This window comes from Vicia villosa, linkage group LG2, assembly GCF_029867415.1.
Source record: "Vicia villosa cultivar HV-30 ecotype Madison, WI linkage group LG2, Vvil1.0, whole genome shotgun sequence".
Classification (NCBI taxonomy): Eukaryota; Viridiplantae; Streptophyta; class Magnoliopsida; order Fabales; family Fabaceae; genus Vicia; species Vicia villosa.
The window spans coordinates 178,061,076-178,073,657 of record NC_081181.1 but is presented as its reverse complement, the minus strand read 5'-3'; the positions used below and the strand labels follow the sequence as shown (position 1 = coordinate 178,073,657).

General features: G+C 34.7%; 2 protein-coding genes across 2 annotated transcripts; both read right to left on the bottom strand.

The window, feature by feature from the left end:
- Positions 1-1,632: 1,632 nt before the first annotated feature.
- On the bottom strand, positions 1,633-2,881 carry LOC131653094 (septum site-determining protein minD homolog, chloroplastic-like). The gene has a single exon (XM_058923143.1). The coding sequence runs from the start codon at positions 2,818-2,820 to the stop codon at positions 1,783-1,785; it is 1,038 nt and encodes a 345-aa protein (XP_058779126.1). The 5' UTR covers positions 2,821-2,881; the 3' UTR covers positions 1,633-1,782.
- A 2,763-nt stretch (positions 2,882-5,644) lies between these two features.
- LOC131653096 (uncharacterized) lies at positions 5,645-10,807 on the bottom strand. The gene is made up of 4 exons (XM_058923144.1): positions 10,312-10,807; positions 8,794-9,055; positions 7,154-7,221; positions 5,645-6,176 (listed from the first exon to the last, which is right to left on the bottom strand). Exons 1-4 carry the CDS (start codon positions 10,444-10,446, stop codon positions 5,850-5,852), a joined length of 792 nt encoding a protein of 263 aa, XP_058779127.1. The 5' UTR covers positions 10,447-10,807; the 3' UTR covers positions 5,645-5,849.
- Positions 10,808-12,582: the final 1,775 nt, after the last annotated feature.

Genomic DNA, 12,582 nt, shown 5'->3' with positions numbered 1-12,582 from the left:
CTCCCACCAAGACTATTTTCTTGCAAGTTAAACAGCAAGCAAACATAACTACTTTTGGTGAGGTTGTAAGGGAACTCAAATCAACCCTTTAGACACAAAGAATACCACTAGATAGAATATAAAACAAGTCCATCAAGAGATTATTTTAAATAGATCTAAATTTACAACAATCCAAAGCAAACCCATCCCACACATTAGTAGTAATGCCTACTTATGGGGTAGATTGAAGCTTGCGACCCAAGGTTGAGAGAGAAACAGAACTTATGACAGAAAATAGAGGCTAATGGGGCGACAAGGGACGGATCTACAAAGCCATTGCGCTTGTGAAGAGGGCAACAATGTAGTAAATAGAAAATTTTGTTGTGTTATATAGAAGGACTAGTGTTGGACACCGGATACAGCTTCTATCATAAGTGTCAATGCTAAAGAGTCTACGGCCTCAGAAATTAATATGCACATTTAAGCTCTACTAATATATGACCATAAGGGAGTATTATAGCAACAAATATTAATCTCCTGTCTTACCCACACTCATCCTTACACTAAACAACAAGTAAGCTTTATCCCACTAAGTAGAATCGGCTACATGGATCAATTTTCGCCATAATATTCTATCAAGGAGCGTGCTTCTATCCAAATCATTAATCTCGAGATCTTTCTTACCACTCATCCTAACACCAACACAATAAATGTCCCAAATCAATTAAAGAAAAGAAATCTTTGAATGAACAATATGAAGAAGAACCACGCGCCTACAAACTCCAGTTGTACACGGCTTCCATATAGACAGACAAAGATTAAACCACACTTCAAAAAACACTAGTACATTTGAACAACCTTAAACACTACAAAACCATTACAAACTAACAGAAACCCGAGAAAGTATAATCAACATGTCAGCCCTTCTAGAAAAATAAGGCAGGGTTCACAAATTAGGAGAAACCAAAACTCTGTTGCTGATTAAACTATGACTTCAAATTATGATTGTGGACTGCATCTTACAGCTAAATTGCAGACCAAATTTAAAATCTTAGGTTGAACCATCTACAACATTATATTACTAACTGCGGATATTATTCATAAACCAAGCTCGGTTCACAAATTTTTAGTAGTGAATATACTCAAATGACATCAAACCTACAGCTCCAATGTGTAATTTCTTATTGACCAAGCATTTGAGTGCCCGTTACCACACACTAAAATAACTTTGATTTAACTTGGATTTCAAATTGCAAAATGCATCATGTTTCTCTATTGTGGATCAAATCTTATTAAGAATGTAAGGTACATGACAATAAAATAAAAAATATGGCATTTCAAAATCAATATTCATGTTGAAATATTTGTCCCAAATCAATTATTTACCTTATTGGTTTCAAAATTTGCTTTGAATCATGAGATGCTGATAACCATGGACAGCATCACTTTATGCAACCACGAATCTCGCTTCCACATCAAGCCATGGTTGCAAATTACAACACAATTGCAACTACAATATAAAATACCAGAGTAAACCATCTACCTATTACCAACAAATCAGCACCTGAGGTGTTTACAGATACAACTAATTCTTACATTACCAAAGTAAAAATACTAAAGACAACGAATGAATCGTGACATGAATGAACAAAATAAATAAGGAAAACAAGATATACTAATTTGAACTATACACAGATCAAAACATACTTCACCTCAAAAAACATTCTTCAGACACCATAAAACCATTCATTACAAACTTGCGCCTAATGAAAAACAAAAAACAAAAAATGACCCAATTGATCATTAACCACCAAAAAATGAGAAAAACCCTCTTTTAGGTTCTTCCTCAACCATAACAGCTTGCATACTATCCTGCTCAACAAGTCTCCAAGCCGCTTGTTCAAAAGCCAACCCAGCCAAAGTAGGAGGCTTATTCAAAACAAGAGGATACCCTCTATTAGTACTCCTTATAACCTCACTATCCTCCGGTATAGCACCAAGTAAAGGCAACCCCAACATTTCTTGAACATCCAAAACCGACATCATATCTTCGCCTTTAATCATATCAGTCCTAACCCTATTCACTATCATCTTAATATCCCTAATCCCATCACATTCCAATAACCCGGTTACTCTATCAGCATCCCTAAGAGCAGTTATATCAGGTGTAGTTATTAAAACCGCCTCGTTCGCAGGCGTGATAGCGGTTATAAACCCCGCATCGATTCCCGCCGGACAATCAATGAGGATAAAGTCCGGGCTACGAGAACCAGCGGAACCGTTTCCGTTGGTGCCGTCTCCCCGGGCTTTTAAAGCTTCAACTAACCATGTTAGGGCTTTTCCACCAAACCCAATTGGGAGTTTAGATCTCGGTTTGGAAATACAAAGAAGTTCAAAATTGGACCAACGTTTATCTCTAACCAAAGCCTGATCGAGTCGACATTCACCGTTGAGAACTTCGACAACGGTGTAATTGACTCGATTTTCCAGACCTAAAAGAAGGTCTAGGTTACGAAGTCCGACGTCAGCGTCGATTGCCACGACGGAGAAACCCAGCCGGGCTAATGAAAGGCCGATGTTTGCGGTGGTTGTGGTTTTACCGACGCCTCCTTTGCCGGATGTTACGACGACCACACGCGGTGTTTCGCCGGAGAGCTGTGGTTTGCGGTTCCATTGAAGGAGGGCTTTGGGGGTTAATGGAGGGAGGGAGGGTTTAGAGGGGATTAGGGTTAGGGTTTTGGGGAATGGGGATGAGTAGCGGAGATGGGTGGTTGGAGGGAATTGGAAGTTGGCATTGGTGGTGGTGGTTCCAGGGAGGAGGTGGTGGTGGAGTGATAGCATTGGGAGGTGGGAGGGTTTTTGAGAGAGGGATGAAACTATTGTGAGCACATAGGAGTAGAACATGAAATAATAATATTTTAATAAATTTATTTTGTATTTTATAAAAATTCTTGAAAAATAATTGTAGTTGATTAATTTTTTAATCAATATAAAATTGGTTTTATTTACTTATAAGTTATTAATAATGATTGGACTTATTATATGTTACTATCATTATTTTAAAATAGAAAGGGTATCTTGTTATACTCACTAATTTTTCTGTTTATTGAGTTTAATTTTGCGTGAATTTTTAGAGCTTTAAATTTAAAGCTTAAGATAGACGTATGATTTTTATCATGTCATCGCAAAAACAAACATATGCTAAGTTGTTTTAATGAGTTTGATCGAGGTGAATGACTTATGAAAATGGTGAATAGATTGGTGAACACCTTGAAACAGTTATCAACAGTCAGTGGTATTCGAAAACATTTTTATGATTCATTCAATAAGTAAATAAGAAGTTTGAGATATTAGAATAATAGTTGTCTGCCTTTTATTCTAATTTTAGAGCATTTATATATGCAATTTAAGAAGGTTGAAATTATGACAGAGATTATGAAAATGTATGGCCCCCTTTATCATCATCTAATGTTGGATTTATTGTTTCTACCTCTACTTTGCATCGAACGTTGAGGATGAGGATTATATGTGGGTTTTCATATGATCGATTATGTTAGGACAAATCTAGAACAAATTCCCTCCATGTCGTCAATATGAGGAAGTGAAGATTTGAAACTTGTTTCTGTAGAACACTTTTAATTACCTTCTGGAAGAAGATTCCGGCGAGGTCACACTGAAGTTTGTGGTGTTAGCTTTAGGGATTTGAGTAACACAGTTAATGCGAGCTCAAGAAAATATGCGTCTTGCTTATCCCTCGGTTGGGAGCCCTATTTATAATTGTTGGAGCCATAATCACCCTCATTAATAGAGGAACTTAAGATTCCCCCATAATGATTGAACTGCCATAACTCCTGTCGTTTAGTTTAAAAAATTGTAACTTCCATAACGACGGGGTCTCCATGTGTGCAAACGGCGGTTACGTCCGGCCTGGATGGAATGTTAAGGGTCTGCTTGTAACGCTTACATGCCGACCTGCAAAGCCCGATTGTAACCAGGTGGAGAACCCATATCCGAGTTGAGGGTCCACTCCTGTGTCCTTGTCGGGCCGGGCTTAATGGTTCATTCAGTTTTAGACTTCACTGTTGTTTTGCTTCCATCTCATCCTTCAAGCGCCGACTTGCCTGACCGGCCCAAATATCTCAAATATGTACAAGCCCCCCAATCTAGAATTCCGTAGAAATGAATAGTTTGGTCTATCAAAAGTTGGTTTTGGGTCGTCCTGGCAAACCAGTAACCCTATTTATTCAATAGTCGAAGTTGAGTGGGTGTGCGTCAATGTGTTTTCAAGACCATTGATGGGTTTGTCTTATCAACACGTGTTTAGTAATGAAGTTTTTTTAATGGAAAATGTGTATTAGCTCCACATCTTTATTAATCTCTTAAACTTCAGTTTAGAGACTCCAAACGTTTCAAATTTTCGCTCCTTCTCCCTCATCTTTCGGCTCAGTTGTTCCTCGAGCGAAGTTTTTCCAAATAACCTCTTATCATCTTTTACTTGTTTTTCTTTTGCTCGTAAAATGTTCGTTTATAAATAGTATCATAGTGGGGGATGCTTCTGTTCTCCAATCTGTTTTTGTGAGGAGGTGGATTATTTCCTGAGGTCTATGCATGGACTCTGTGTAGAGAACATGCGGACAAATTCTTTTTCAGATCTCTGTAGGTGCGTGTAAGAATTTTTGTGAGATTTTTAGCGATTTTTGACCCAAGATCTCAATCATCAGGTTCGAAGAAACGTTAGTGAACATGAGAGGATCCCCGGTAAATGTTGAGGTTTTGCATTATAAGAAGACTTCAATGACCCTTAATAAAATAAAGAGACTGCGGAAAAAACGTTGCATGTATAAATCTCTGGTGCATGATCTTTCTTTGTTGTCTCTTTATTTTTAATCTGTTTATCTTCTTTCTGCCTTATCTATTTCTTTTCATCTCTTCTTCTTTCTTTCTTATATTTCGTTATTTAATCTCAATTTAACTAACAAAAATAACTTAAAGATTTTCTATAAATCAATTTTTTATAATTGGACAATGTTTTTCAACCAACAATCTCTTGTGTTTAAAGCTACATGGTCAACAACTTCTACACCTACGTTCTCAACTTAGGATCATCTTCTAATCTCCAGGTGAATAGAGAAGACAAATTGTCGAGATTGGTCCATTTCCTTACCATGTTTCTTTTTTGCAATGGCACCATTAAGATCTCTTCATACAGACCTTTTCTATGGGGATGGCATAGAGCTAATATGAGAAGCTATTATTTCTTCTGATGGCCAGGTGTCGGTCTTTTAGGAGCATATGAGGATGATGCTTTGTTCGAATAGTTTTTATGTCCCTTCCAATTCTTCAGCCTCACCAAATGTTGTTTTAATTATTTTTGGCAAGTTCGTTATCATTTCTTACTATTCATGTTTCTACCATTCTTCCATTGAGTATCAGCATCTATTTTACTTGTATATTCTCTTATGTTGATGTGTATATTTCTTGAGAGGAAGTTTTAGTTTGGTGGTTACGGGTCCAGAGACTTGTGGATAGTCAATTGTCATGCTTAAAGTCTTAGTTTAGTCTGTGATTTACGCACTTGAATAATGTTGGAGTGGTGGATCAATGGCAGTAATGCTACATTTGATGTTGGCTGTTCAATTGTCAATTCACATATTCAAAAAGGAAAGACATCTAAACAATAACCTTTCATTGAACAATAGTTTCACCAGGCACCAATAATAAGGTTTTGAAGTTATACAACAAATGAAAATTATACATTTGATACACAATGAATACCATGAAAAATTCTGTTTCCTTTTTGTGACTTATCAAAATAGTACACAATACACATCAGAGAGTAACTAAGCATTTTTGACACAGATTCCTTTTCATCAACTATCAATACGAGACGATGAACTACGAGAAGATGAATTACGTAGCAGAGCCTTGTCATCCTCTCTCGTTGGGTGTAATGGAGCAACTCCATTGTGATTCTCAGCTTCTGAACTAGTGGATGGTTTTGCACCATTGGTAATTATATTTTTCAACCAAGAAGCTTGAAATCTTGGGGAAGACACTCCGCTGTTGGAACTGTTGGGGGAATCAGGACCTGTTTTAATGTTGTTTGTAACATTGTTAGTAACGTTATTTGTAACGCCTAGGAGGAACCTGTATGCTACTTTGCTCGCTGATACAATCTCTGTTTTCGCTTGCCGGAACTGCAACAGCCATGTAGTATCATTAGTGCATAGGTTTTCTCAAAATTTGTCACAGTGCCAATACTAATAACCTATGAAACCCATTCTCTTGATACAGCACGGGTACATGTGATACAAGCATATTGAAAATTCTTTAAAACCCGAGATATGGTATATGACAAAGATACATCGACATAAATTTTTAAGAGCTATAAATATTTAACATAAATGTATAATATTTGTAAAGAGAAATTGAAATTTTTATTAATACATAATAACTATATATGCTGGTTATTATGAACACAACTAAAAAGTATCCACATATCTTTCACTTATCCGTAAATATATCTACTTCCTCTAATTTGAAAGTGGCATAAAAGATACCATTAGTCATATTTGAAATAAGTCATGAGTCATGACTCCATCAAATTATCTCATCATCCAAAAAAGCATAGCTTCCAAGTATAATTCACCAAGAGACAACCCTGAGCAATTAAATCAGTGGTCATTGTAGTTCGGCCATCAACAACACTGATGGGTCAGGTACATCGCCACCAGCATCCCACAACTATATCTCGTATTTTCTATATCCTCAAAAAATGAATAGAAGAATATGTACCACACTTTTCTGCTTAAAGAATGATAAGGTTGAACTAAAACTTTTAAGAGTTGGGAGTTGTATATCAAAATATGGATGTTGTATCCTCACACACATATTAGTCAATAATTTTATTTTGAAATACCATCATAAAATTAAAAGGGCATTCCTTGAGCACTCATTGAGGGCTATCATATGCATATCGGCATCAGATCCGTATGAATATAACACCAATACTTCAGCAGCAATTTTGGGAGTATCTAGAGCTTTACAGCACATAACTAACAGCTGTGTAATTTAAAGTATTCAAAACAAAAAGCACAACCCGGATTCCAATAAGACAATTCAAGGAAATAATTAAACACAGCATCATAAGAGCATTTTGAAATTCATAACTCACCCGTAATGCCGTATTCTCTGCAACTTCCATGGCAGTATCACCAGCATTAGCAAACCTATTAACCCAACCTGTCATGAAATGAAAGCTTTAAGAATACATGATGGAAGCAAAAAAGTAAAATCCAGAAGCAATAATTCATATAACGCAATGCTGCTTAAACATCAGTCACATGACATATAAATTTGAAATAGGTATTGGCACATTAGAAGATCTACTCTAAAACCCAACGCACTTACCACCTAATTTCACTCTCCATGTTCTGGCATTTCTCACTCTGTCCTATAACACTAATTAACTCCGCTTGATCATTTACCAACTTCACTCTATATTCACACTACAGCAAGATTTGTAATTCAAGCCAACAGCACTAGTGATCTTAAGAAAAAATGCATATTAAAGCAATATAATAGCCAAGTACATTTCTAACATATACAACCCAGCTTAAGGGTATGTCGATTATAATGTGAGAAACAATACATGAAACAGAGTAACTTTACAGGTAAAATCCAGTAATACCAAGGAATTTACATGATGTAGCCATAAATACTATGGGTCCCCCTAATATGCACTTGGCCCAAGCAGGGACCTCTTTATTTTACCTGCTACAACAGGTTAAGAAAAATTAAAAGTTTACTCAGGTAAGTAGGAAAACAAGGCACACATTTTTTTTCAATTGTGGGAAGACTATCAAAATCCAAATCACTGCTAGTGATTTCAAATTGACGGTAATCAAAACAAGCAAGAGAGCCAAATGGGGAAGAAACAGGACAAAAAGGGTCAAGTGGAAGTGTTTACATAGCTGTTGAGCTGTCAAATTAAGCTGAATAAATTGTCTAAGTAATAGGTTGAGAAATTGACAGCAAACTCGGAGGGTTCCAAACCACAAAGCAAATGTTTGTGGAGCTCAGTGAAACATTCTCTCCATGCAAGAATCATACACCATGTCGCAATTGTCAACAGTGGAGGTAGAGGGTGGCAGCACAACATCCAATTTACAATGGAATAGTTAAGCATTCAGTGCATTAAAATCTGAAGTTATCAAATATTTCTTTTAATTTATTTAGCATATTATAACATAGCCCTCGGATAATCGAGCAAAAGATTTAGTAGAGGGGAAATGGGGAAATTGAGAATACGAACTTGGAGAAAGGTCCCTCAGAATGCCAAGTATCAACCGGGGAGGGAGCATGGCACAAAAATCAAATGGGTTTCTCAACCTTTTTGTTCACTACAAAAGGGAGTCCTGATTTTGATTTTAAACGGTGAACACACGCTCCCCCCTTCAGATTACTAAAATTATCATCATAGGGAAATCTTTTATAGCAAAAAGGAAATCTTTTATTATCTGAAAGGGACACTCAGTTATGGAACTTTACACAGTACAAAGCCTGTGAATGGGTAACTCGATTCACCGGACCCTTTTCCGAATTTCTTAGTAACAAAAAACAGAATGTCCGATGCCAACACTCTTTTCAAATTATTGGGGCAACCTTCTGTAAAAGCTGAAAACAAGAGAGTTCAGAGTTCAACCCTTTTCTAGAGAGTGCATATTAGGGGACCCCAAATATTACAGGGTTGTCTCTTAGCGTTAAAAAAAATGATAATGCACACCAGGAAAGCAACATTAGCTCAATATTTACCTGGAAGTTTTGGTACATCAAGCCTTTCACAGAATTCATCACAGAAGTGGTTGCAGTTTTTGGCCAACAGATCATATGCACTTCCAGGCCACTCTCTACTGAGCTCTCTCAATATTTGATTTACCTTGAAAATGGAAAGGTTTGTTTTCCCTAGAACAATGGATTCACGATATGTGTACATTGGGTTCTGTCCAGAAGGGCAGCTAAAAACCCCAGTACCTTGCTCACAGTATCCAAATGACCATTCATCCTCTCCATAAACCTGTTAAAGCATGAGAAGAATGCTTTAATGATTGTTTATCATTTTCCTCATAATAAAAGATAACAAAAAGTATGAGAAGAATTATTTAATACATGGTTTTAAATTGCAGGCCGCAACCGCAATTGCAGCCGCAATATTGCTGATGTAGTAGTCTCCACAATTAGAACCCAAAAACTTAATTTACTTCCGAAAAATCTTTAACATTTAGCATTTTCTAACAGTGTATTTAAACTCTTCTCAATCAAAATTCATGCCGCAAGGGCCTCAATCACAGCACCCGCAATCGCAACACCCACGACTGCATCCGTGACCGCAATTTAAAACCGCAATCGCAACACCCCACAATCGCAACCGCAATTTAAAATCATGCTTTAATTTACAAGATTATCCCTCAAAAGATGATTTTCATTGCCGACAACTTTTCCATTTGGAACCCAAAAACTCAATTTACTTCCGAAAAATCTTTAAACATTAAGCATTTTCTAACGGTGTATTTCAAATTCTTCTCAATCAAAATTCACGCCGCAAGGGCTGCAATCATAACAACCGCAATCACAACACCCCAACCGCATCTGCGGCCACAATTTAAAACCGCAATCACAACAGCCACGACCGCATCCGCGGCCACAATTTAAAACCGCAATCCCAACACCCCAACCGCATCCGCGGCCACAATTTAAAACCACAATCGCAACAGCCACGACCGCATTTGCGGCCACAATTTAAAAACGCAATCGCAACACCCCACAATCGCAACCGCATTTTAAAACCGTGCTTTAATTTACAAGATTATCCCTTAAAGGATGATTTTCATCGCCGACAAGGTCTATTAGCATGTTTTATTTCCAACTCTTGTAACATATCTCCTGGTTTTGACCATTAACATGCTTTTATTTAGGAATCAACAAACTTTTCACAAGCTTTGAGTAGTTTCACGTTTCACAACATTGGAAGACTGAGTTGACACTAAAACAAACACACGCATGCACTTAATTACACACAATACTTTTAGGTTTCTCAATTAACCTACTTAAGACTATCCAAACCAAAAAAAAGATGCCAAGAATTGCAAAAAATTACAAAAATGGAGAAAGAATTAAACCTTAAGCTCTTAATTAACAAACACACATAAACAAGCAGACAAAGCAACCCACCGGATCCAATCAAATCAAAATCCTAAAAATCATTAATTTCCACAAAGAGAAAAAGAGTGATGAAAGAACCATTAATTTCTACAGAGAGAAAGAGAGTGAAACCTGAACAGCACTATGAAAAATGCCACCAAGACCAATACCATCCTTAAAGATCTTATTGATCTGAAGAATGGTGTTGTTGGCTTTCTCCGATCCACTATTCGTCACATCGTATATATGCAGTGTCACATCCGCCATCTTTCAAACCAGAGCCACCACAACCACACACACAAAGAAAAAATCTAACTTGATTCAACCCACTTCACTTTTTCTCTATATAAACCCTAATTACCTATCTGGAATCTCAAAAAGCGATTCGATTTTTCAAGAATCAATCAAAAGCAAGTATTGTGATTGGTTATTTCGATGTATTTATATGGAATTTGTGATGAATTGAAGAGAGATTTAGCCTCGGGATTCTGAAAAACAAAACCCTAAAACCGCAATTTCTCTCTTGAATTCGAAGTTTTTCGCTTTCGCTTTGGAATTTATATTCGTATAGGGAGGGAACAAGAGAGAGAAAGAGTGGTGTTTACCTGTGATTGAGCAAAAATATATTTAGATAAGAAAAGAGAAGAATATGCAAAGAAAAGTTAATTAAATTCAAGATTTTTATATGTTTTTCTTTTTCAATTATTGTAATGGTCGATTCACACACTTTCTTGTGTGTGGAAAATGTTAAGAATCTATTAGACCAAATTTTATATAAAAATCTTGTCAAATTAATATTATATTACTAATTATTAATAATAATGTTGCATATTATTTTGAATTTAATTGGTATGACGTTGTAAAACAGTTTTACTTCGTCAATAAATTATAATTGTTAATGTACTGACTGTGTAAAAAAATTTACACTACAATGCATAATAATTAATCTCTATTATTTTGTAAAGGTTACAATTTTATTTTTTTAAAGATGAGTAAATAGAATATAGGTGAGTTTGACCAGACACTCTACGATATGTTATTTTTGGACAAGTAATAATTAAACTAACTTGATACGTATAGATTTTGTCAACAAAAAAGTTGACAGATATATGAGAATATATTAGAGATCTATAATTTAACCAATTTAAATTATATTTGATTTGGCTAATTAATAAAAATGATAGAATTAAACTTTTCTTAAATTTATTTAATGAAATATATCAAATTAAAATATTAAAAATATCTATAAAATTTTATTGGTCGGACTAATAAATTATATCAAAAGTAAATAATAGTATATAAAAAAGACTTAATAGAAATACACTTACGATATAAAAAAGTTTACACTATCACTACATAACAATTAATCTCATATAAAAATTAATATCATTTATTTAAAAATAAATAAAATTGACTATTTAAAAATTTTAAAAAGGTTAATAAAAAAATCTAAAATAAATCTTAAGTTAGATTCCGACTTTAAAAACTATGTTAGATCGGTCCAAGTTATGAATTGATGTGTTAATAAGATTGAATATTACTTTTCTATCATAAAAAATTTATTTATGAATTTATTAAATAATGATAATCTATATATTATTTATGTAATAAACTAAAATATTTTTTCTATTAAATTGACTTGATTGATAATTGTGCAATAATATTAAATGTATAGACACAAATTTGAACTTGCGACGATACATTTGTCTTTGATATTCTAACTATTAAATTACTCGACAAAAAAATTTATTTATGATAAAAACTCAATAAATATATAGAATAACCAAATAAAATATTAAAAAAATAATAATAATATTAAAGTATAAGAATCTAAAAATACTAAAAATTATAAATAAAATTAAAAGCATGATTTTGAAAATGGAAAATCAAAGGTTCATTATAACTAAAATAGTATCAACTATGTATATGAAATTACGGGTATGCCATTAACTTTACAGCTGGAAGCTACTTGTGGGTCGTGTCTGGTTGATGATTATCAACGAGTATAGAAAAATGTGGGACCCACGTAGTCATGCACGGCATTATTAACGGTCACACAAACTAGCTACTGGCAATAACGAAATGACGGAAGTGACCTCCATTTTCGAATTTTTAGGGTTGTGTCGGAAAGGAGAGGTTGTTTGATACTTTGATTAAATGATGGATATTTTTCCGTTCGTTAAGGAAGGGGCCGTAAAATGATTGTGACAAAGGATGCAATCATTAATTTATTATTTTTTTTATAAAATAATATATCTAAGAGAAAAAATATACTAGTTGTCAAAAATAATTAATTTTAGAAACAATACTTTTGACTTGTGACATTTAATAGTTAAATAGAAAAGTTTTGTATTATAATATAATATTAATTATATCTGATTGATTATATTAAATACCTAAATT